Source organism: Salmo trutta, unplaced genomic scaffold (assembly GCF_901001165.1).
Source record: "Salmo trutta unplaced genomic scaffold, fSalTru1.1, whole genome shotgun sequence".
Taxonomy (NCBI): Eukaryota; Metazoa; Chordata; class Actinopteri; order Salmoniformes; family Salmonidae; genus Salmo; species Salmo trutta.
In genome coordinates, this window is record NW_021822511.1 from 514,534 (window position 1) to 540,624 (window position 26,091).

Sequence of the window (26,091 nt, forward strand, 5' to 3'; positions counted from 1 at the left end):
CTCCTCTGGTCTCCTCTGGTTCTCCTCTGTTCTCCTCTGGTCTCCTCTGTTCTCCTCTGTTCTCCTCTGGTCTCCTCTGTTCTCCTCTGTTCTCCTCTGGTCTCCTCTGTTCTCCTCTGGTCTCTGTTCTCCTCTGGTCTCCTCTGTTCTCCTCTGGTCTCTGTTCTCCTCTGTTCTCCTCTGTTCTCCTCTGGTCTCTGTTCTCCTCTGTTCTCCTCTGTTCTCCTCTGGTCTCTGTTCTCCTCTGTTCTCCTCTGTTCTCCTCTAGTCTCTGTTCTCCTCTGGTCTCCTCTGTTCTCCTCTGGTCTCTGTTCTCCTCTGTTCTCCTCTAGTCTCTGTTCTCCTCTGGTCTCCTCTGTTCTCCTCTGGTCTCTGTTCTCCTCTGTTCTCCTCTGGTCTCCTCTGTTCTCCTCTGTTCTCCTCTGGTCTCCTCTGGTCTCCTCTGGTCTCCTCTGTTCTCCTCTGTTCTGCTCTGGTCTCCTCTGTTCTCCTCTGTTCTCTGTTCTCCTCTGTTCTCCTCTAGTCTCTGTTCTCCTCTGGTCTCCTCTGTTCTCCTCTGGCCTCTGGTCTCCTCTGTTCTCCTCTGTTCTCCTCTGGTCTCCTCTGGTCTCCTCTGGTCTCTGGTCTCCTCTGTTCTCCTCTGTTCTCCTCTGGTCTCCTCTGGTCTCCTCTGGTCTCTGGTCTCCTCTGTTCTTCTCTGTTCTCCTCTGTTCTCCTCTGGTCTCCTCTGTTCTCCTCTGTTCTCCTCTGGTCTCCTCTGTTCTCCTCTGGTCTCCTCTGTTCTCCTCTGTTCTCCTCTGTTCTGCTCTGGTCTCCTCTGTTCTCCTCTGTTCTCCTCTGTTCTCCTCTGGTCTCCTCTGTTCTCCTCTGGTCTCTGTCCTCCTCTGGTCTCCTCTGTTCTCCTCTGGTCTCTGTTCTCCTCTGTTCTCCTCTGTTCTCCTCTGGTCTCTGTTCTCCTCTGTTCTCCTCTAGTTTCCTCTGTTCTCCTCTAGTTTCCTCTGTTCTCCTCTAGTCTCCTCTGTTCTCCTCTAGTCTCCTCTGTTCTCCTCTGGTCTCTGTTCTCCTCTGTTCTCCTCTGGTCTCCTCTGTTCTCCTCTGTTCTCCTCTGGTCTCCTCTGGTCTCCTCTGTTCTCCTCTGTTCTCCTCTGTTCTCCTCTGGTCTCCTCTGTTCTCCTCTGTTCTCCTCTGTTCTCCTCTGGTCTCTGTTCTCCTCTGTTCTCCTCTAGTCTCTGTTCTCCTCTGTTCTCCTCTGGTCTCCTCTGTTCTCCTCTGTTCTCCTCTGTTCTCCTCTGGTCTCTGTTCTCCTCTGTTCTCCTCTAGTCTCTGTTCTCCTCTGGTCTCCTCTGTTCTCCTCTGGCCTCTGGTCTCCTCTGGTCTCCTCTGTTCTCCTCTGTTCTCCTCTGGTCGTGTGCATGGTTGCAGGGACATTGCGGCACATAGCAGCAGGAGGCATTGTTAATCATTTACTAGACCATGCTGCTGGGTTGTCACTGCAGCTGCACACACCTGCCTACCCTGAGTCTGGTACTCTTGGGATGTCTTATAGCTTCCTACAGAGATGTATTCAGTCCCATAGTTTCAGTCCTTCAGTCCTACAGTACTGTTATTTGTCCTACAGAGATGTATTCAGTCCCATAGTTTCAGTCCTTCAGTCCTACAGTACTGTTATTTGTCCTACAGAGATGTATTCAGTCCCATAGTTTCAGTCCTTCAGTCCTACAGTACTGTTATTTGTCCTACAGAGATGTATTCAGTCCCATAGTTTCAGTCCTAGGTTACAGTACTGTTATTTGTCCTACAGAGATGTATTCAGTCCCATAGTTTCAGTCCTAGGTTACAGTACTGTTATTTGTCCTACAGAGATGTATTCAGTCCCATAGTTTCAGTCCTAGGTTACAGTACTGTTATTTGTCCTACAGAGATGTATTCAGTCCCATAGTTTCAGTCCTAGGTTACAGTACTGTTATTTGTCCTACAGAGATGTATTCAGTCCCATAGTTTCAGTCCTAGGTTACAGTACTGTTATTTGTCATACAGAGATGTATTCAGTCCCATAGTTTCAGTCCTAGGTTACAGTACTGTTATTTGTCCTACAGAGATGTATTCAGTCCCATAGTTTCAGTCCTAGGTTACAGTACTGTTATTTGTCCTACAGAGATGTATTCAGTCCCAAAGTTTCAGTCCTAGGTTACAGTACTGTTATTTGTCATACAGGGATGTATTCAGTCCCATAGTTTCAGTCCTAGGTTACAGTACTGTTATTTGTCCTACAGAGATGTATTCAGTCCCATAGTTTCAGTCCTAGGTTACAGTACTGTTATTTGTCCTACAGAAATGTATTCAGTCCTATATCTTCAGTCCTTCAGTCCTACAGAGATGTATTCAGTCCTATATCTTCAGTCCTACAGAGATGTATTCAGTCCTATATCTTCAGTCCTACAGAGATGTATTCAGTCCTATATCTTCAGTCCTTCAGTCCTACAGAGATGTATTCAGTCCTATATCTTCAGTCCTTCAGTCCTACAGAGATGTATTCAGTCCTATATCTTCAGTCCTTCAGTCCTACAGAGATGTATTCAGTCCTATATCTTCAGTCCTACAGAGATGTATTCAGTCCTATATCTTCAGTCCTTCAGTCCTACAGAGATGTATTCAGTCCTATATCTTCAGTCCTACAGTCCTACAGAGATGTATTCAGTCCTATATCTTCAGTCCTACAGAGATGTATTCAGTCCTATATCTTCAGTCCTTCAGTCCTACAGAGATGTATTCAGTCCTATATCTTCAGTCCTACAGTCCTACAGAGATGTATTCAGTCCTATATCTTCAGTCCTACAGAGATGTATTCAGTCCTATATCTTCAGTCCTACAGAGATGTATTCAGTCCTATATCTTCAGTCCTACAGTAGGCTACAGTAAAATGACATTCCAGGTCAATAGACAGACACCCTCTGACTTATTTTATTTAACCTCTATTTAACTCGGCAAGTCAGTTAAGAACAAATTATTATTTTACAATGACAGCCTAGGAACAGTGGGTTAACTGCCTTGTTCAGGGGCAGAACGACAGATTTTTACTTTGTCAGCTCAGGGATTCGATCTAGCAACCTTTCAAATCAAATCAAAGTGTATTTGTCACGTGCGCTGAATACAACAGGTGTAGTAGACCTTACTGTGAAATGCTGAATACAACAGGTGTAGACCTTACAGTGAAATGTTTACTTACAGGCTCTAACCAATAGTGCAAAAAAGGTATTAGGTGAACAATAGGTAGGTAAAGAAATAAAACAACAGTAAAAAGACAGGCTATATACAGTAGAGAGGTTATATACAGTAGAGAGGCTATATACAGTAGCGAGGCTATATACAGTAGAGAGGTTATATACAGTAGAGAGGCTATATACAGTAGCGAGGCTATATACAGTAGAGAGGCTATATACAGTAGAGAGGCTATATACAGTAGAGAGGCTATATACAGTAGAGAGGCTATATACAGTAGAGAGGTTATATACAGTAGAGAGGCTATATACAGTAGCGAGGCTATATACAGTAGAGAGGTTATATACAGTAGAGAGGATATATACAGTAGAGAGGTTATATACAGTAGAGAGGCTATATACAGTAGCGAGGCTATATACAGTAGAGAGGCTATATACAGTAGAGAGGCTATATACAGTAGAGAGGCTATATACAGTAGAGAGGCTATATACAGTAGAGAGGCTATATACAGCAGAGAGACTATATACAGTAGAGAGGTTATATACAGTAGAGAGGCTATATACAGTAGAGAGGCTATATACAGTAGAGAGGCTATATACAGTAGAGAGGTTATATACAGCAGAGAGACTATATACAGTAGAGAGGCTATATACAGTAGAGAGGCTATATACAGTAGAGAGGTTATATACAGTAGAGAGGCTATATACAGTAGAGAGGCTATATACAGTAGAGAGGCTATATACAGTAGAGAGGTTATATACAGTAGAGAGGCTATATACAGTAGAGAGGCTATATACAGTAGAGAGGTTATATACAGTAGAGAGGCTATATACAGTAGAGAGGCTATATACAGTAGAGAGGTTATATACAGTAGAGAGGTTATATACAGTAGAGAGGCTATATACAGTAGAGAGGCTATATACAGTAGCGAGGCTATATACAGTAGAGAGGCTATATACAGTAGAGAGGCTATATACAGTAGAGGCTATATACAGTAGAGAGGCTATATACAGTAGAGGCTATATACAGTAGAGAGGCTATATACAGTAGAGAGGCTATATACAGTAGGGAGGCTATATACAGTAGAGAGGCTATATACAGTAGCGAGGCTATATACAGTAGAGAGGCTACATACAGTAGATAGGCTATATACAGTAGGGAGGCTATAACAGTAGAGAGGCTATATACAGTAGAGAGGCTATATACAGACACCAGTTAGTCAGGCTGATTGAGGTAGTATGTACATGTAGATATGGTTAAAGTGACTATACATATATGATAAACAGAGAGTAGCAGTAGAGAGGCTATATACAGTAGGGAGGCTATATACAGACACCAGTTAGTCAGGCTGATTGAGGTAGTATGTAGATATGGTTAAAGTGACTATGCATATATGAACAGAGAGCAGCAGCAGCGTAAAAGAGGGGTTGGTGGGTGGCGGGACACAATGCAGATAGTCCGGTTAGCCAATGTGCGGGGGCACTGGTTGGTCGGACCAATTGACGTAGTATGTACATGAATGTATAGTTAAAGTGACTATGCTCTAACCACTGAGGCTACCATGCCCTGTACGGGCAGGACTTTAAAGCCCGAGCCCTACCCATGCTCGCAATGTTCAGGCCCTGCCCTGCCCTACCCTACCCTACCCAGGCCCGATTGCCAAATTTAAGGCCCTGCCCTGCCGAACCCAGAAATCAGAAATATCTTCCTTCTTTAGTAACCATTAGCTGCTGCTCCCTGTCTGACCTCCTATTCTCTGTGCTTCTCACACTGCATGCTCTGCTGCCAGTCCGACCTCCTCCTCTCTGTGCTTCTCACACTGCATGCTCTGCTGCCAGTCCGACCTCCTCCTCTCTGTGCTTCTCACACTGCATGCTCTGCTGCCAGTCTGACCTCCTCCTCTCTGTGCTTCTCACACTGCATGCTCTGCTCCCTGTCCGACCTCCTCCTCTCTGTGCTTCTCACGCTGCATGCTCTGCTCCCTGTCCGACCTCCTCCTCTCTGTGCTTCTCACACTGCATGCTCTGCTGCCAGTCTGACCTCCTCCTCTCTGTGCTTCTCACACTGCATGCTCTGCTCCCTGTCCGACCTCCTCCTCTCTGTGCTTCTCACACTGCATGCTCTGCTCCCTGTCCGACCTCCTCCTCTCTGTGCTTCTCACACTGCATGCTCTGCTCCCTGTCCGACCTCCTCCTCTCTGTGCTTCTCACGCTGCATGCTCTGCTCCCTGTCCGACCTCCTCCTCTCTGTGCTTCTCACACTGCATGCTCTGCTGCCAGTCCGACCTCCTCCTCTCTGTGCTTCTCACACTGCATGCTCTGCTCCCTGTCCGACCTCCTATTCTCTGTGCTTCTCACACTGCATGCTCTGCTGCCAGTCTGACCTCCTCCTCTCTGTGCTTCTCACGCTGCATGCTCTGCTGCCAGTCTGCCTGTGTGATGCCCCAGTACACATCGTGATGTATTTCATTACTCCATATGTCGTCTTCACAGAGTCTTGCCCCGCCACTGAATGAACAAGTGTAGTGTTTAAAATAACGCAAGATGGAGGAGAGGCTGCCTCTCGTCAGAGATCACATTTATTTTGGGTGATTGCTAAATATGACCTTTTCATTCAAGACAGGATCAATATATTGTTTCAGGCCTCCCGAGTGGCGAAGTGTTAGAGGCGCCACTACAGTCCCGGGCTTTATGATAACTGGCTGTGATTGGGAGTCCCATAGGGCGGCGCACAATTGGCCCAAGGTTGTCTAGGTTTGGACGACGCCTCCCGAGCCCGTTGGGGAGTTGCAGCGATGAGACAAGATCGAAATTGGGGAGAAAAAGGGGGTAAAATACAAAAATATTAAAAATTAAAATGATATATAAATAAACTCAGAAAAAAAAGAAACGTCCTCTCACTGTCAACTGCGTTTATTTTCAGCAAACTTGAAATATGTAAATAATTGTATGAACATAACAAGATTCAACAACTGAGACATAAACTGAACAAGTTCCACAGACATGTGACTAACAGAAATGATATAATGTGTCCCTGAACAAAGGGGAGGTCAAAATCAAAAGTAACAGTCAGTATCTGGTGTGGCCACCAGCTGCATTAAGTACTGCAGTGCATCTCCTCCTCATGGACTGCACCAGATTTGCCAGTTCTTGCTGTGAGATGTTACCCCACTCTTCTACCAAGTTCACTGACATTTCTGGGGGGAATGGCCCTAGCCCTCACCCTCCGATCCAACAGGTCCCAGACGTGCTCAATGGGATTGAGATCCGGGCTCTTCGCTGGCCATGGCAGAACACTGACATTCCTGTCTTGCAGGAAATTACACACAGAATGAGCAGTATGGCTGGTTGCATTGTCATGCTGGAGGGTCATGTCAGGATGAGCCTGCAGGAAGGGTACCACATGAGGGAGGAGGAGGTCTTCCCTGTAACGCACAGCATTGAGATTGCCTGTAATGACAACAAGCTCAGTCCGATGATGCTGTGACACACCGCCCCAGACCATGACGGACCCTCCACCTCCAAATCGATCCCGCTCCAGAGTACAGGCCTCGGTGTAACACTCATTCCTTCTACGATAAACGTGAATCCAACCATCACTCTTGGTGAGACAAAACCACGACTCGTCAGTGAAGAGCACTTTTTGCCTGGGTTTGTGCCCATAGGCGACGTTGTTGCCGGTGATGTCTGGTGAGGACCTGACTTACAACAGTCCTAGAAGCCCTCAGTCCAGCCACTCTCAGCCTATTGTGGACAGTCTGAGCACTGATGGAGGGATTGTGCGTTCCTGGTGTAACTCGGGCAGTTGTTGTTGCCATCCTGTACCTGTCCCGCAGGTGTGATGCTCGGATATACCGATCCTGTGCAGGTGTTGTTACAAGTGGTCTGCCACTGCGAGGACGATCAGCTGTCCGTCCTGTCTCCCTGTAGCGCTGTCTTAGGCGTCTCACAGTATGGACATTGCAATTTATTGCCCTGGCCACATCTGCAGTCCTCATGCCTATATATATATATACATAGTTTCAGGTGATAATAAAACATGTTTTGTTTATTTACTTTCTCCTCAACTTGTTTCTCTATCTTTATAGGAAGTTAAGTTAGATAGCTTACACTGCAGGGCAGCTAGCCAGCTAGCTAAAAGCTAGGCTAGGTTGAAGATACCACTGTAGATAGGCACTGCCACCTAATAATTATAATATAAAACATTACCATCACAATAAACTTAAACGGGAGGAAACAGTCATATAAGATAATTGGCTTAACAGCCAATGTGTATTATTTAACTTGACTATTAAAATAGTAATCGCTTATAGGATCGGTAATTGTTTACAAGTTTCTAGCTATTCCATAAAAGCCATCAACGAAAACGCCATATTTGTATCTTCTTCTGTGGTTTGGTAACTTCCTGTTCTTCAACTGACTCTGGCTGGACTGAAAACGACACATAGTTTAGATAATTTCTAAGTATACAGTGTCTGTTTCGCAAAGGAACATTAAACCGCAAAGGGGTCGTTGCGAACATCCCCATTGAAATGCATGACATCCAGCGCAACATAGTGGAGTGCTTATGGGTAATGAGACCTTAGCATCCATAGCAACGGCTCCTCCTTTGACGAGATGCAAGAGAGCAATTAGCTTTTAGCTAGCTACTTTCCGTCACTCTTATTTTCTGTGAAATAATCACTCCTGTCGACTCGGACAGTGATCTGGTCTTATATCTGACGAGGTTGAAGCACTTCTGACGCCATGTTATGATCTTAGTAAGATACAACTGTAGGTTACATTTACATTTTAGTCATTTAGCAGACGCTCTCATCCAGAGCAACTTACAGTAGTGAATGCATACATTTCATTTCATACATTTATTTAATTTTTTTCTGTGCTGGCCCCCCGTGGGAATCAAACCCACAACCCTGGTGTTGCAAACACCATGCTCTACCAACTGAGCTACTGCGCAGTAGAGCACCAGAAAATGGCTTAGCTTCAAAATGTTACCCGAGCCCCGCCTGTATTCTAGTAATTGATGAAAAAACAAATCTATACTGTAGTGTCGGGGGGCCCGTCGGACTCGGGTCGGGTAGCAGAGCTCTCTACCTCTCACTGCTTGCTTTATATTGTGACGACCCTGGGTTTATAAGCGCGGAAATCAACTCTGCCGCTTGAGCATGCTTTTGCGGCACAGTCGATAGCGCGCCGGACTTCGGGCTAGAAGATCGAGGGTTCGAGACCTGCTCCTTGCCTGTTTCATTACATTGGTGTCAGAAGTGGGATCAGACCTTGCATCCACGACAGTGCGTGTGCTTGGCCGGTGAGCGCGTTCCTGTAAGACGTAGAGTCGCAAGCTAGCGCAAGGACATGCCCTTTGAAAGGAGGGAGGAGTGTAACGACCCTGGGGTTATAAGCGCGGATATCGACTCTGCTGTTTGAGCATGCTTTTGCTGCACAGTCGATAGCGCGCTGGACTTCGGGCTACAAGGTCGAGGGTTCAAGACCTGCTCCCTGCCTGTTTCATTACAATATCAAGGTTCTGATGAAGGACATTGATGAAAGCTCAAACACCAAGCTTTTAATATACTGAACAAAATATAAACGTAACATGCAACAATTTCAACGATTTTACTAAATTACAGTTCATAAAGGAAATCAGTCAATTGAAATAAATAAATTAGGCCCTAATCTATGGATTTCACATGACTGAGCAGGGGCGCTATATCTGGCCTTGTTTACCCCGGAGCTACGTGGCTATATCTGGCCTTGTTTACCCCGGAGCTACGCGGCTATATCTGGCCTTGTTTACCCCGGAGCTACGTAGCTGTATCTGGCCTTGTTTACCCCGGAGCTACGTGGCTGTATCTGGCCTTGTTTACCCCGGAGCTACGTGGCTATATCTGGCCTTGTTTAACCCCGGAGCTACGTAGCTGTATCTGGCCTTGTTTACCCCGGAGCTACGTGGCTATATCTGGCCTTGTTTAACCCCGGAGCTACGTGGCTATATCTGGCCTTGTTTACCCCGGAGCTACGTGGCTATATCTGGCCTTGTTTAACCCCGGAGCTACGTGGCTATATCTGGCCTTGTTTACCCCGGAGCTACGTGGCTATATCTGGCCTTGTTTACCCCGGAGCTACGTGGCTGTATCTGGCCTTGTTTACCCCGGAGCTACGTGGCTATATCTGGCCTTGTTTACCCCGGAGCTACGTGGCTGTATCTGGCCTTGTTTACCCCGGAGCTACGTGGCTATATCTGGCCTTGTTTACCCCGGAGCTACGTGGCTATATCTGGCCTTGTTTACCCCGGAGCTACGTAGCTGTATCTGGCCTTGTTTAACCCCGGAGCTACGCGGCTGTATCTGGCCTTGTTTAACCCCGGAGCTACGTGGCTATATCTGGCCTTGTTTAACCCCGGAGCTACGCGGCTGTATCTGGCCTTGTTTAACCCTGGAGCTACATGGCTACGCACTAAGACCCCCGAGAGTGCTATATGTGTAAAACCATACAATGTGCTTACGCGGCTGGGGCATAGAATAGCGGCTGGGGCATAGCATAGCGGGCTGGTGCATAGCATAGCGGGCTGGGGCATAGCATAGCGGCTGGGGCATAGCATAGCGGCTGGGGCATAGCATAGCGTGCTGGTGCATAGCATAGCGGCTGGGGCATAGCATAGCGGCTGGGGCATAGCATTGCAGGCTGGGGCATAGCATAGCGGCTGGGGCATAGCATAGCGTGCTGGTGCATAGCATAGCGGCTGGGGCATAGCATAGCGGCTGGGGCACAGCATAGCGGGCTGGGGCATAGCATAGCGGCTGGGGCACAGCATAGCGGGCTGGGGCACAGCATAGCGGGCTGGGGCACAGCATAGCGGCTGGGGCACAGCATAGCGGCTGGGGCATAGGATAGCGGGCTGAGGCATAGCATAACTAAGAGACGTGTTCATAGTGGTCTGTATAGATGGTATGGATGTTTAAATACCTTACTGAGGCTGTAAACTAAGAGACGTGTCCATAGTGGTCTGTATAGATGGATGTTTAAATACCTTAATGAGGTTATAAACTAAGAGACGTGTCCATAGTGGTCTGTATAGATGGATGTTTAAATACCTTACTGAGGCTGTAAACACAGAGACATGTGTCCATAGTGGTCTGTATAGATGGATGTTTAAATACCTTACTGAGGCTGTAAACTAAGAGATGTGTGTCCATAGTGGTCTGTATAGATGGTATGAATGTTTAAATACCTTACTGAGGCTGTAAACTAAGAGACGTGTCCATAGTGGTCTGTATAGATGGTATGGATGTTTAAATACCTTACTGAGGCTGTAAACTAAGAGACGTGTCCATAGTGGTCTGTATAGATGGTATGGATGTTTAAATACCTTACTGAGGCTGTAAACTAAGAGACGTGTCCATAGTGGTCTGTATAGATGGATGTTTAAATACCTTACTGAGGCTGTAAACTAAGAGACGTGTCCATAGTGGTCTGTATAGATGGTATGGATGTTTAAATACCTTACTGAGGCTGTAAACTAAGAGACGTGTCCATAGTGGTCTGTATAGATGGATGTTTAAATACCTTACTGAGGCTGTAAACTAGGAGACATGTGTCCATAGTGGGCTGTATAGATGGTATGGATGTTTAAATACCTTACTGAGGCTGTAAACTGAGAGACATGTGTCCATAGTGGTCTGTATAGATGGTATGGATGTTTAAATACCTTACTGAGGCTGTAAACTAAGACATGTGTCCATAGTGGTCTGTATAGATGGATATGGATGTTTAAATACCTTACTGAGGCTGTAAACTAGGAGACGTGTCCATAGTGGTCTGTATAGATGGTATGGATGTTTAAATACCTTACTGAGGCTGTAAACTAAGAGACGTGTCCATAGTGGTCTGTATAGATGGATGTTTAAATACCTTACTGAGGCTGTAAACTAAGAGACGTGTCCATGGTGGTCTGTATAGATGGATGTTTAAATACCTTACTGAGGCTGTAAACTAAGAGACGTGTCCATAGTGGTCTGTATAGATGGTATGGATGTTTAAATACCTTACTGAGGCTGTAAACTAAGACATGTGTCCATAGTGGTCTGTATAGATGGATGTTTAAATACCTTACTGAGGCTGTAAACTAAGAGACGTGTCCATAGTGGTCTGTATAGATGGATGTTTAAATATCTTACTGAGGCTGTAAACTAAGAGACGTGTCCATAGTGGTCTGTATAGATGGTATGGATGTTTAAATACCTTACTGAGGCTGTAAACTAAGAGACGTGTCCATAGTGGTCTGTATAGATGGATGTTTAAATACCTTAATGAGGTTATAAACTAAGAGACGTGTCCATAGTGGTCTGTATAGATGGATGTTTAAATACCTTACTGAGGCTGTAAACACAGAGACATGTGTCCATAGTGGTCTGTATAGATGGATGTTTAAATACCTTACTGAGGCTGTAAACTAAGAGATGTGTGTCCATAGTGGTCTGTATAGATGGTATGAATGTTTAAATACCTTACTGAGGCTGTAAACTAAGAGACGTGTCCATAGTGGTCTGTATAGATGGTATGGATGTTTAAATACCTTACTGAGGCTGTAAACTAAGAGACGTGTCCATAGTGGTCTGTATAGATGGTATGGATGTTTAAATACCTTACTGAGGCTGTAAACTAAGAGACGTGTCCATAGTGGTCTGTATAGATGGATGTTTAAATACCTTACTGAGGCTGTAAACTAAGAGACGTGTCCATAGTGGTCTGTATAGATGGTATGGATGTTTAAATACCTTACTGAGGCTGTAAACTAAGAGACGTGTCCATAGTGGTCTGTATAGATGGATGTTTAAATACCTTACTGAGGCTGTAAACTAGGAGACATGTGTCCATAGTGGGCTGTATAGATGGTATGGATGTTTAAATACCTTACTGAGGCTGTAAACTGAGAGACATGTGTCCATAGTGGTCTGTATAGATGGTATGGATGTTTAAATACCTTACTGAGGCTGTAAACTAAGACATGTGTCCATAGTGGTCTGTATAGATGGATATGGATGTTTAAATACCTTACTGAGGCTGTAAACTAGGAGACATGTGTCCATAGTGGTCTGTATAGATGGTATGGATGTTTAAATACCTTACTGAGGCTGTAAACTAAGAGACGTGTCCATAGTGGTCTGTATAGATGGATGTTTAAATACCTTACTGAGGCTGTAAACTAAGAGACGTGTCCATGGTGGTCTGTATAGATGGATGTTTAAATACCTTACTGAGGCTGTAAACTAAGAGACGTGTCCATAGTGGTCTGTATAGATGGTATGGATGTTTAAATACCTTACTGAGGCTGTAAACTAAGACATGTGTCCATAGTGGTCTGTATAGATGGATGTTTAAATACCTTACTGAGGCTGTAAACTAAGAGACGTGTCCATAGTGGTCTGTATAGATGGATGTTTAAATATCTTACTGAGGCTGTAAACTAAGAGACGTGTCCATAGTGGTCTGTATAGATGGTATGGATGTTTAAATACCTTACTGAGGCTGTAAACTAAGAGACGTGTCCATAGTGGTCTGTATAGATGGATGTTTAAATACCTTACTGAGGCTGTAAACTAAGAGACGTGTCCATAGTGGTCTGTATAGATGGTATGGATGTTTAAATACCTTACTGAGGCTGTAAACTAAGAGACGTGTCCATAGTGGTCTGTATAGATGGATGTTTAAATACCTTACTGAGGCTGTAAACTAGGAGACATGTGTCCATAGTGGGCTGTATAGATGGTATGGATGTTTAAATACCTTACTGAGGCTGTAAACTGAGAGACATGTGTCCATAGTGGTCTGTATAGATGGTATGGATGTTTAAATACCTTACTGAGGCTGTAAACTAAGACATGTGTCCATAGTGGTCTGTATAGATGGATATGGATGTTTAAATACCTTACTGAGGCTGTAAACTAGGAGACATGTGTCCATAGTGGTCTGTATAGATGGTATGGATGTTTAAATACCTTACTGAGGCTGTAAACTAAGAGACGTGTCCATAGTGGTCTGTATAGATGGATGTTTAAATACCTTACTGAGGCTGTAAACTAAGAGACGTGTCCATGGTGGTCTGTATAGATGGATGTTTAAATACCTTACTGAGGCTGTAAACTAAGAGACGTGTCCATAGTGGTCTGTATAGATGGTATGGATGTTTAAATACCTTACTGAGGCTGTAAACTAAGACATGTGTCCATAGTGGTCTGTATAGATGGATGTTTAAATACCTTACTGAGGCTGTAAACTAAGAGACGTGTCCATAGTGGTCTGTATAGATGGATGTTTAAATATCTTACTGAGGCTGTAAACTAAGAGACGTGTCCATAGTGGTCTGTATAGATGGATGTTTAAATACCTTACTGAGGCTGTAAACTAAGAGACGTGTCCATAGTGGTCTGTATAGATGGTATGGATGTTTAAATACCTTACTGAGGCTGTAAACTAAGAGACATGTGTCCATAGTGGTCTGTATAGATGGATGTTTAAATACCTTACTGAGGCTGTAAACTAGGAGACGTGTCCATAGTGGTCTGTATAGATGGATGTTTAAATACCTTACTGAGGCTGTAAACTGAGAGACGTGTCCATAGTGGTCTGTATAGATGGTATGGATGTTTAAATACCTTACTGAGGCTGTAAACTGAGAGACATGTCCATAGTGGTCTGTATAGATGGATGTTTAAATACCTTACTGAGGCTGTAAACTGAGAGACATGTGTCCATAGTGGTCTGTATAGATGGATGTTTAAATACCTTACTGAGGCTGTAAACTAAGAGACGTGTCCATAGTGGTCTGTATAGATGGTATGGATGTTTAAATACCTTACTGAGGCTGTAAACTAAGAGACGTGTCCATAGTGGTCTGTATAGATGGATGTTTAAATACCTTACTGAGGCTGTAAACTAAGAGACGTGTCCATAGTGGTCTGTATAGATGGATGTTTAAATACCTTACTGAGGCTGTAAACTAAGAGACGTGTCCATAGTGGTCTGTATAGATGGATGTTTAAATACCTTACTGAGGCTGTAAACTAAGAGACGTGTCCATAGTGGTCTGTATAGATGGATGTTTAAATACCTTACTGAGGCTGTAAACTAAGAGACGTGTCCATAGTGGTCTGTATAGATGGTATGGATGTTTAAATACCTTACTGAGGCTGTAAACTAAGAGACGTGTCCATAGTGGTCTGTATAGATGGTATGGATGTTTAAATACCTTACTGAGGCTGTAAACTAAGAGACGTGTCCATAGTGGTCTGTATAGATGGTATGGATGTTTAAATACCTTACTGAGGCTGTAAACTAAGAGACATGTGTCCATAGTGGTCTGTATAGATGGATGTTTAAATACCTTACTGAGGCTGTAAACTAAGAGACGTCTCCATAGTGGTCTGTATAGATGGTATTGATGTTTAAATACCTTACTGAGGCTGTAAACTAAGAGACGTGTCCATAGTGGTCTGTATAGATGGTATGGATGTTTAAATACCTTACTGAGGCTGTAAACTAAGAGACGTGTCCATAGTGGTCTGTATAGATGGATGTTTAAATACCTTACTGAGGCTGTAAACTAAGAGACGTGTCCATAGTGGTCTGTATAGATGGTATGGATGTTTAAATACCTTACTGAGGCTGTAAACTAAGAGACGTGTCCATAGTGGTCTGTATAGATGGTATGGATGTTTAAATACCTTACTGAGGCTGTAAACTAAGAGACGTGTCCATAGTGGTCTGTATAGATGGTATGGATGTTTAAATACCTTACTGAGGCTGTAAACTAAGAGACGTGTCCATAGTGGTCTGTATAGATGGTATGGATGTTTAAATACCTTACTGAGGCTGTAAACTAAGAGACGTGTCCATAGTGGTCTGTATAGATGTATGTTTAAATACCTTACTGAGGCTGTAAACTAAGAGACGTGTCCATAGTGGTCTGTATAGATAGTATGGATGTTTAAATACCTTACTGAGGCTGTAAACTAAGAGACGTGTCCATAGTGGTCTGTATAGATGGTATGGATGTTTAAATACCTTACTGAGGCTGTAAACTAAGAGACATGTCCATAGTGGTCTGTATAGATGGATGTTTAAATACCTTACTGAGGCTGTAAACTAAGAGACGTCTCCATAGTGGTCTGTATAGATGGTATGGATGTTTAAATACCTTACTGAGGCTGTAAACTAAGAGACGTGTCCATAGTGGTCTGTATAGATGGTATGGATGTTTAAATACCTTACTGATGCTGTAAACTAAGAGACGTGTCCATAGTGGTCTGTATAAATGGTATGGATGTTTAAATACCTTACTGAGGCTGTAAACTAAGAGACGTGTCCATAGTGGTCTGTATAGATGGATGTTTAAATATCTTACTGAGGCTGTAAACTAAGAGACGTGTCCATAGTGGTCTGTATAGATGGATGTTTAAATACCTTACTGAGGTTATAAACTAAGAGACATGTGTCCATAGTGGTCTGTATAGATGGATGTTTAAATACCTTACTGAGGCTGTAAACTAGGAGACGTGTCCATAGTGGTCTGTATAGATGGATGTTTAAATACCTTACTGAGGCTGTAAACTAAGAGACGTGTCCATAGTGGTCTGTATAGATGGTATGGATGTTTAAATACCTTACTGAGGCTGTAAACTAAGAGACATGTGTCCATAGTGGTCTGTATAGATGGTATGGATGTTTAAATACCTTACTGAGGCTGTAAACTGAGAGACATGTGTCCATAGTGGTCTGTATAGATGGTATGGATGTTTAAATACCTTACTGAGGCTGTAAACTAAGAGACGTGTCCATAGTGGTCTGTATAGATGGATGTTTAAATACCTTACTGAGGCTGTAAACTAAGAGACGTGTCCATAGTGGTCTGTATAGATGGTATGGATGTTTAAATACCTTACTGAGGCTGTAAACTAAGAGACGTGTCCATAGTGGTCTGTATAGATGGTATGGATGTTTAAATACCTTACTGAGGCTGTAAACTAGGAGACATGTGTCCATAGTGGTCTGTATAGATGGTATGGATGTTTAAATACCTTACTGAGGCTGTAAACTAAGAGACGTGTCCATAGTGGTCTGTATAGATGGTATGGATGTTTAAATACCTTACTGCGCATGCTTTTTATTAACATACCACTTTTCAACATCACATGCAAATCTGGAAAATATCCCCATAAACTGCAGAATCTTTTTTGTTTTTTTTCCTAGTGATGAAACAGGAATTTGAACAATCGTGTATTTTATTTGAATATTTGAAATGTTTAGAAGTGTGTTTTTTCCCCCAAAACGTAAGCAGTGACATGGTTTGCTGATGTTTGGTCCGTTAGTCTATTGGCCCACCATGTGGACAAAGAAGGCATTACCATGACAACATGTTCTGCTTTATTGGCAGAAGACTACAGTCTGAGTGGTCTGAGATCTGCCTTTAGACTACAGTCTGAGGGGTCTGAGATCTGCCTTTAGACTACAGTCTGAGTGGTCTGAGATCTGCCTTTAGACTACAGTCTGAGTGGTCTGAGATCTGCCTTTAGACTACAGTCTGAGTGGTCTGAGATCTGCCTCTAGACTACAGTCTGAGTGGTCTGAGATCTGCCTCTAGACTACAGTCTGAGTGGTCTGAGATCTGCCTCTAGAATACAGTCTGAGTGGTCTGCGATCTGCCTCTAGAATACAGTCTGAGTGGTCTGAGATCTGCCTCTAGAATACAGTCTGAGTGGTCTGAGATCTGCCTCTAGAATACAGTCTGAGTGGTCTGAGATCTGCCTCTAGACTACAGTCTGAGTGGTCTGAGATCTGCCTCTAGAATACAGTCTGAGTGGTCTGAGATCTGCCTCTAGAATACAGTCTGAGTGGTCTGAGATCTGCCTCTAGACTACAGTCTGAGTGGTCTGAGATCTGCCTCTAGACTACAGTCTGAGTGGTCTGAGATCTGCCTTTAGACTACAGTCTGAGTGGTCTGAGATCTGCCTCTAGACTACAGTCTGAGTGGTCTGAGATCTGCCTCTAGACTACAATCATGTGTAATGCTCTTGATTGGTCATCAATCAACAAGATAATGAAAGAAAAAAAAAACATTCTTATTTTATTTCATAATATACACCATTTAAAACAGCCAAACTCTTTTCACAACAGTAATCAGTTGGTAAGAGACAGACATTCAGTAAATACTAGGAATAGATTGTCTATGTGTTATCCAGACAGAAAAGAGAAATAGACAAAAGCACATTTTCCATTTAGAGCAATAAAGAAGTTTAATAATTGATCTGAGCAAACCAGAAACCTTTCAATATATCGATTCAATCAATACATTAAAACCATTTAAATATAATACGTAGGAAAGTTGTGCAGGACTGTGCTTGATGAAGAATCAATCTATCTTTATAGACTGTTAAGAGTATTTATCTGGTCAATATGTCAGTGTATTATGTCTGTTTTGTTACAGTGTGTTATATGTGAATATATGATCGTATTATAAATTGTATTTTAATGTTTAAGGACTCCTGAAAGATTAGTCCAAATTAGGACTAAAAGAGATCCTAATCAAGTCAAATCAAATCTAATCAAATACAGATTGTACCTTTTTTTCACATTGTGCTTTTTTAATCAGGAATGAATCATCCGTTTGTTTAACCTGACCTGTTAATAACTGTTATTATCTGTTTCTCTCTCTCTCTCTCTCTCTCTCTCTCTCTCTCTCTCTCTCTCTCTCAGTCACAATGGTCCCAGTTCTGTTTTTGATGGCAACCACGTTAACAACAAATGACACTTCCAATGAAGACCAGACAGGTGGTAAGTGAGACAGATGTAATTTACAGTACAATGTTCTTCTGGAGACATACAGTATACTACTTCATGTGTAACATGGTCAAAAAAAGGCCCGATTTCTAAAACTGTTGGGACGTTTTTTTCATGACTCAGTAAAATGTAATACGTGTTTCTACACAGTAAATACACAGTAAGGCCTGTATCTATATTACAGTATATCCTCCGCTGTCTGATAAGGTACTATTGTCCAACCTTCCTTTATTATTACAGGATCATAGTAAAGCTGGAGTGGATAAGTTTGGCCAGTAATTTACCATGTTGTTATCGTTTGTAAACAGGCCAAATGGCTGGCTGTGAATGCCTTAACAACAGCCCTTCTGTCTCTCAGGTTTAAATGACATAACCCTTAACAACAGCCCTTCTGTCTGTCAGGTTTAAATGACATAACCCTTAACAACAGCCCTTCTGTCTCTCAGGTTTAAATGACATAACCCTTAACAACAGCCCTTCTGTCTCTCAGGTTTAAATGACATAACCCTTAACAACAGCCCTTCTGTCTCCCAGGTTTTAATGACATAACCCTTAACAACAGCCCTTCTGTCTCTCAGGTTTAAATGACATAACCCTTAACAACAGCCCTTCTGTCTCTCAGGTTTTAATGACATAACCCTTAACAACAGCCCTTCTGTCTCTCAGGTTTAAATGACATAACCCTTAACAACAGCCCTTCTGTCTCTCAGGTTTAAATGACATAACCCTTAACAACAGCCCTTCTGTCTCTCAGGTTTAAATGACATAACCCTTAACAACAGCCCTTCTGTCTCTCAGGTTTAAATGACATTACCCTTAACAACAGCCCTTCTGTCTCTCAGGTTTAAATGACATTACCCTTAACAACAGCCCTTCTGTCTCTCAGGTTTAAATGACATAACCCTTAACAACAGCCCTTCTGTCTCTCAGGTTTAAATGACATAACCCTTAACAACAGCCCTTCTGTCTCTCAGGTTTAAATGATATAACCCTTAACAACAGCCCTTCTGTCTCTCAGGTTAGAGGAGCTTGTCCCTGATACTTATCTCCCTAGACAAAGTCTACGGCCCAAATGGCAACCTATTCCCAATATAGTGCACTACTTTTTCCCAGGGTCCATAGGGCTATGGTCAAAAGTAGTGCACTATATAGGGAATAGGGTGCCATTTGGGACATAGCCAAGTCAGATCTTAAATCAGGCCTCCATCCAGACCATAATAACGGGTCTAGTTGCCTGCCAACCTTAATTCCCACCTGTCATCCACCAGAGCAGGGTTGTGTTCAGTAGGGACAACAAGGAAGAAAACACTCTGAAACTGATAGGTACTATCTGCTGTGGTCCAATAAGAAAAGGGTTGTTTTTGTTGCCCGTTGGGGGAAAAAAAGAACGTTTTTGCCACAGTGTGCCTTATTGAACACTGCTCAGCATTTGGCCTGTGCTCAACTCTCTGTAGCCCCGTAGAAATACAATAATTAGAAAGGACATTCAAGATCTGAGGTGGCTTTTGACCTATCTAGTAATTGTACTGCTACGATCAACTCTCTGTTCTACCACAGGCTTCTTCCTGTTCCTTTGTTGACTCTCTCTCTGCTGTCTGGATCCATCCCAATAACCTCTCCTACCTCCTGAAGTGTGTACTCGTTCACTACATTGGGTTGGTGGAGGCATGGGCTGGACTCGAAGGAGGGTTCCGTTATTTCCTTTCTAATCTATGAAGGGAAGTGAACAAGTGCAGACTTTTAGAGGAAGGACATATTTTTGGTCCATAACCTCTGCCTCTTCCTTCTTCCCTCTCCTCTCCAGAAGACACAAAGTCCCAGAGTTCCCACATCCTGCCTACCGTGCTGGTCGTCCTCGTGCTGCTTGTCATCAGCATACTGCTGGCCTGGTACTTCCTCAGGTAACGTACCAGTCATAGGGTGGGGTAGTGTGTGTGTGTGCTGCCAGACAGGGCGAGGGCTAGGGCCAAGGTGACGTCACCCTTCCTCTCCCCAATCAGCAGAGGGCGGAGCCTCCAGTCAGGAAATGAAGCACTAGCGGTTGTTCATGCCTCATTGCTGGCTACAGTAAAACTGACAACTACACAGCCAGGCGGGTTAGTATGAACGAGCTCAAGTCAAAGAGAGAGACCTACTGTAGCTGTAACCTAGCCTGTGTTCTGTGATCTCATCAACCCTGGACTCTAATGAGAAAGAACAACTTTTCCAGTTTCAGATGGTACCATACCAACGTATTTGTGTGCTTTATATAACGTATAACTAATGTTTTAACTTAGAACTTACAACTGTTCATTCTTAGAACTTACAACTGTTAGCTCTTAGAACTTAGAACTGTTAGCTCTTAGAACTTAGAACTGTTAGCTCTTAGAACTGTTAGTTCTTAGATCTTACAACTGTTAGCTCTTAGAACTTACAACTGTTAGCTCTTAGAACTTAGAACTGTTAGTTCTTAGATCTTACAACTGTTAGCTCTTAGAACTTAGAACTGTTAGCTCTTAGAACTGTTAGTTCTTAGATCTTACAACTGTTAGCTCTTAGAACTTACAACTGTTAGCTCTTAGAACTTAGAACTGTTAGTTCTTAGAACTTAGAACTGTTAGCTCTTAGAACTTAGAACTGTTAGCTCTTAGAACTTAGAACTGTTAGTTCTTAGAACTGTTAGAAGTTAGAACTGTTAGTTCTTAGAACTTAGAACTTTTAGATCTTAGAACTGTTAGAAGTTAGAACTGTTAGTTCTTAGAACTGTTAGCTCTTAGAACTTAGAACTGTTAGTTCTTAGAACTTAGAACTGTTAGTTCTTAGAACTTAGAACTGTTAGTTCTTAGAACTTAGAACTGTTAGATCTTAGAACTTAGAACTGTTAGTTCTTAGAACTTAGAACTGTTAGTTCTTAGAACTTAGAACTGTTAGTTCTTAGAACTTAGAACTGTTAGATCTTAGAACTTAGAACTGTTAGATCTTAGAACTTAGAACTGTTAGCTCTTAGAACTGTTAGAAGTTAGAACTGTTAGTTCTTAGAACTTAGAACTTTTAGATCTTAGAACTGTTAGAAGTTAGAACTGTTAGTTCTTAGAACTGTTAGCTCTTAGAACTTAGAACTGTTAGTTCTTAGAACTTAGAACTGTTAGATCTTAGAACTTAGAACTGTTAGATCTTAGAACTTAGAACCGTTAGCTCTTAGAACTTAGAACTGTTAGTTCTTAGAACTTAGAACTGTTAGATATTAGAACTTAGAACTGTTAGATATTAGAACTTAGAACTGTTAGTTCTTAGAACTTAGAACTGTTAGATCTTAGAACTTAGAACTGTTAGTTCTTAGAACTTAGAACTGTTAGTTCTTAGAACTTAGAACTGTTAGATCTTAGAACTTAGAACTGTTAGTTCTTAGAACTTAGAACTGTTAGTTCTTAGAACTTAGAACTGTTAGATCTTAGAACTTAGAACTGTTAGATCTTAGAACTTAGAACTGTTAGTTCTTAGAACTTAGAACTGTTAGATCTTAGAACTTAGAGCTGTTAGCTCTTAGAACTGATGTGTTGGTGTGAACTTGACTAATAGTCGTAGGTGAAATACATCCCTTTATGTCCTTTAATCTGTCATCCTCATGTTCTCTATCTTCTCCTCCGTCTCTCTTTCTACCTGGCAGGTTAAGAAACCAGAGAAAGGAGGTCGTCACAACAGTCGACAAGAAAATACCGAATGGAATCCTGGAAGAACAAGGTCCGGTCACCTTTAATAATGAGTGTTTATCTTGGTTAAGTCACTGATCCTTTATTTCACCAGGGAAGTCGCATTGACATTGACATCTTTTTCAAGTGATCCCTGGGTTGGAGAACAAAGTGAAACTGATTTACACATAAACTCGTTGTTGAGAAGAGACAACCGAAAGAGTTTTAATGTCAAGCTGTAGGTGGAGTAGTCTGCTCTGCTCTGCAGGAGTCCCCCTCACTGTCATGTGGTTGTTGTCTGTCTTCCTGTGGTTACTGATGTGAAGGAGACGACCGACAGATTGTTTTCTAACCTACATCAACTAAGAAGTCCCAATCTGCATCGCGCAGTAGCCTCGATGCTTCACTATGACATGTCCTTACCACATGATGAGCTATATTTAATGATGCTCTCTCCACATGTATTTCTTCAACACGGTTGGTGTGTTACAAACACATTTATAAAAACAAGCAGCCATTGTTACATCCATTATTAGTAATAATATCACTGTTATAATCCTCTATAATATTAATAATATCACTGTTATAATCCTCTATTATAATCCTCTATAATAATAATATAACTGTTATAATCCTCTATTATAATCCTCTATAATAATAATAATATAACTGTTATAATCCTCTATAATAATAATAATATAACTGTTATAATCCTCTATTATAATCCTCTATAATAATAATAATATCACTGTTATAATCCTCTATTATAATCCTCTATAATAATAATAATATAACTGTTATAATCCTCTATTATAATCCTCTATAATAATAATAATATCACTGTTATAATCCTCTATTATAATCCTCTATAATTATAATAATATAACTGTTATAATCCTCTATTATAATCCTCTATAATAATAATAATATCACTGTTATAATCCTCTATAATAATAATAATATAACTGTTATAATCCTCTATTATAATAATAATATCACTGTTATAATCCTCTATAATAATAATAATATCACTGTTATAATCCTCTATAATAATAATAATATCACTGTTATAATCCTCTATTATAATCCTCTATAATAATAATAATATCACTGTTATAATCCTCTATTATAATCCTCTATAATAATAATAATATCACTGTTATAATCCTCTATAATAATAATAATATAACTGTTATAATCCTCTATTATAATAATAATATCACTGTTATAATCCTCTATAATAATAATAATATCACTGTTATAATCCTCTATTATAATCCTCTATTATAATAATAAAATCACTGTTATAATCCTCTATAATAATCCTCTATAATAATAATATCACTGTTATAATCCTCTATTATAATCCTCTATAATAATAATAATATCACTGTTATAATCCTCTATTATAATCCTCTATTATAATAATAATATAACTGTTATAATCCTCTATAATAATAATAATATCACTGTTATAATCCTCTATAATAATAATAATATCACTGTTATAATCCTCTATTAGCTGCGTTGTTTGACACACATGAGAAGTGTTTGTTTTGGGATATCCAAACATTACAATAGTTGGAGTTAAGTGGAAACATTATGTACATTTAAAGGACTTGTTTATACTCATAAATACTCATAACATATTATTATTATTATGCTTTCTCAATCTGAAATATTTTATCAAACAACATAATGTAAAGTATGGAGTATGGAGCAGGCTTCCTATAGGCTGTCCTAATAACAACACTGAGGTCCTGATCAGAATATAACTGGTCTATAGAGCAGCAGGCTTCCTATAGGCTGTCCTAATAACAACACTGAGTTCCTGATCAGAATATAACTGGTCTATAGAGCAGCAGGCTTCCTATAGGCTGTCCTAATAACAACACTGAGTTCCTGATCAGAATATAACTGGTCTATAGAGCAGCAGGCTTCCTATAGGCTGTCCTAATAACAACACTGAGTTCCTGATCAGAATATAACTGGTCTATAGAGCAGCAGGCTTCCTATAGGCTGTCCTAATAACAACACTGAGTTCCTGATCAGAATATAACTGGTCTATAGAGCAGCAGGCTTCCTATAGGCTGTCCTAATAACAACACTGAGTTCCTGATCAGAATATAACTGGTCTATAGAGCAGCAGGCTTCCTATAGGCTGTCCTAATAACAACACTGAGTTCCTGATCAGAATATAACTGGTCTATAGAGCAGCAGGCTTCCTATAGGCTGTCCTAATAACAACACTGAGTTCCTGATCAGAATATAACTGGACTATAGAGCAGGCTTCCTATAGGCTGTCCTAATAATAACACTGAGTTCCTGATCAGAATATAACTGGACTATAGAGCAGCAGGCTTCCTATAGGCTGTCCTAATAACAACACTGAGTTCCTGATCAGAATATAACTGGACTATAGAGCAGCAGGCTTCCTATAGGCTGTTCTAATAACAACACTGAGTTCCTGATCAGAATATAACTGGGATATTGTTTACTTGAGTGGCCATAGCACATGCCCAGGCTGGTAACCATTCAACTCTTCTGGTCACATTTCAAACGCTTTTGTCAGAAGGTTTACAGTGGAGTTTATGTGTGTGTGTGTGTGTGTGTGTGTGTGTGTGTGTGTGTGTGTGTGTGTGTGTGTGTGTGTGTGTGTGTGTGTGTGTGTGTGTGTGTGTGTGTGTGTGTGTGTGTGTTTGTGTGTGTGAGCGTGCGCGTGCGCTGCGTGTGTGTGTTTGTGTGTTTATTTTGGCACATTGACAATGAGGTTAACGAAACTAAGATTATTTCTTGAGGGCTTTTCGCTCTGCAGAAGTATGAATCTATTTCCTGGACTGTGCCTGTATGTTTGTAGCAGAAAGACATGAATAACCATTTGATTGACTTGGTAACGTGTGGTGTAACCTACTGGTAGGACATTTTGTCACAATATGAAAGTGTCTGTTTGTCTACTCATCCCCCACGGTGTACAGGGGATATCGTTAACATCATAGACATCTCAGAGGCGTTAAACACACCCTCATCATCAGGTCAGGTACACACCTGTAACCATAGTACCTGGGTCCAGAACCCACGTGTCACTAACACACCTGTAACCATAGTACCTGGGTCCAGAACCCACGTGTCACTAACACACCTGTAACCATAGTACCTGGGTCCAGAACCCACGTGTCACTAACACACCTGTAACCATAGTACCTGGGTCCAGAACCCACGTGTCACTAACACACCTGTAACCATAGTACCTGGGTCCAGAACCCACGTGTCACTAACACACCTCTTCCAGAGCATTGTGGCTTTTGACTTTTCTCAAATTCTGGACTCTAACAAAACCTTCCAGAGTATTGTTGCATGGGATTGTCACGTCCTGACCATAGTACGTTGTTATTTTCTATGGTAGAGTAGGTCAGGGCGTGACAGGGGGTGTTTGTCTATGTTTTATATTTCTATGTTCAGTTTCTAGTTTGGTATTTCTATGTTGGTTTTGTTTGGTATGATCTCCAATTAGAGGCAGCCGGTTGTCGTTGTCTCTAATTGGAGGTCATATTTAAGTTGATGTTTGTCCCACCTGTTTTTGTGGGTGATTATATTTTTGAGTAGTGTGTTTTCTCTCTGCGTCACGGTTTGTTGTTTTTGTGTATTCCAGTATTTAGTGTCTTTGCGTTTTGTTTCACGGTAAATAAAATATGTGGAACTACGAGCACGCTGCGTTTTGGTCCGATCCTTTGAACAGCCGTGACAGGTACGCCAACAGAGTCTGCTATACCATAGTGTGGCTGTGCTTCCTCTGGCTTGGTGATGCTGGCTCTGGGGACAGTGACCTCTAAAAACTAGTGGCGTTCATTGGTGACTAATACACGTAAATCACTTGTTTGAAGAGTCTAGATTTCAATTAGATGTAAAGTATTCGGCATTTGAAATCAGTTAGTGTGTATCGCACATACAGTATTTAATACAATGATTTAAATGAATGTCTATGTACATCTGATTGATCGTAGATGTGCTTTCTCTAGGTTGCGATGGATGAAGTGATCGTCCTGAAGTTCCAACCTTTGTCTGTAAATGTTGTCTCTAAAACAATGTGCTTCTCCGGCACTTCTCTGTGTACATACAGGCATCACCACTTCCTCTCAACTCAACTCAACCCATATCTCTTTCTCTCTCTCTCTCTCTCTCTCTCTCTCTCTCTATCTCTCTCTCTCTCTCTCTCTCTCTCTCTCTCTCTCTCTCTCTCTCTCTCTCTCTCTCCTCTCTCTCTCTCTCTCTCTCTCTCTCTCTCCTCTCTCTCTCTCTCTCTCTCTCTCTCTCTCTCTCTCTCTCTCTCTCTCTCTATTCAATTTCAATTTAAGGGCTTTATTTCCAACGCA

The 26,091-nt window shown here is 41.8% G+C and overlaps 2 protein-coding genes across 3 annotated transcripts in view; one reads left to right on the plus strand and one right to left on the minus strand.

Moving 5' to 3' along the window:
• Window positions 1-26,091, minus strand: part of LOC115182449 (receptor-type tyrosine-protein phosphatase epsilon) — a 229,046-nt gene that overhangs the window by 91,717 nt on the left and 111,238 nt on the right. The gene's annotated exons all lie outside the window — the stretch shown is intronic.
• Window positions 17,848-22,239, plus strand: LOC115182450 (receptor-type tyrosine-protein phosphatase epsilon-like). Its single transcript, XM_029744046.1, has 3 exons — window positions 17,848-18,047; window positions 19,858-19,954; window positions 21,700-22,239. Exons 1-3 carry the CDS (start codon window positions 17,975-17,977, stop codon window positions 21,818-21,820), a joined length of 291 nt encoding a protein of 96 aa, XP_029599906.1. The 5' UTR covers window positions 17,848-17,974; the 3' UTR covers window positions 21,821-22,239.

Bases quoted from the DNA above. Each gene is read 5' to 3' on its own strand.
- LOC115182450 (XM_029744046.1), top strand. From the start codon at position 17,975: ATGGTCCCAGTTCTGTTTTTGATGGCAACCACGTTAACAACAAATGAC. The intron at 18,048-19,857 runs GTAAGTGAGACA...TCTCCTCTCCAG, and splicing joins CAATGAAGACCAGACAGGTG to AAGACACAAAGTCCCAGAGT. The intron at 19,955-21,699 runs GTAACGTACCAG...TCTACCTGGCAG, and splicing joins CTGGCCTGGTACTTCCTCAG to GTTAAGAAACCAGAGAAAGG.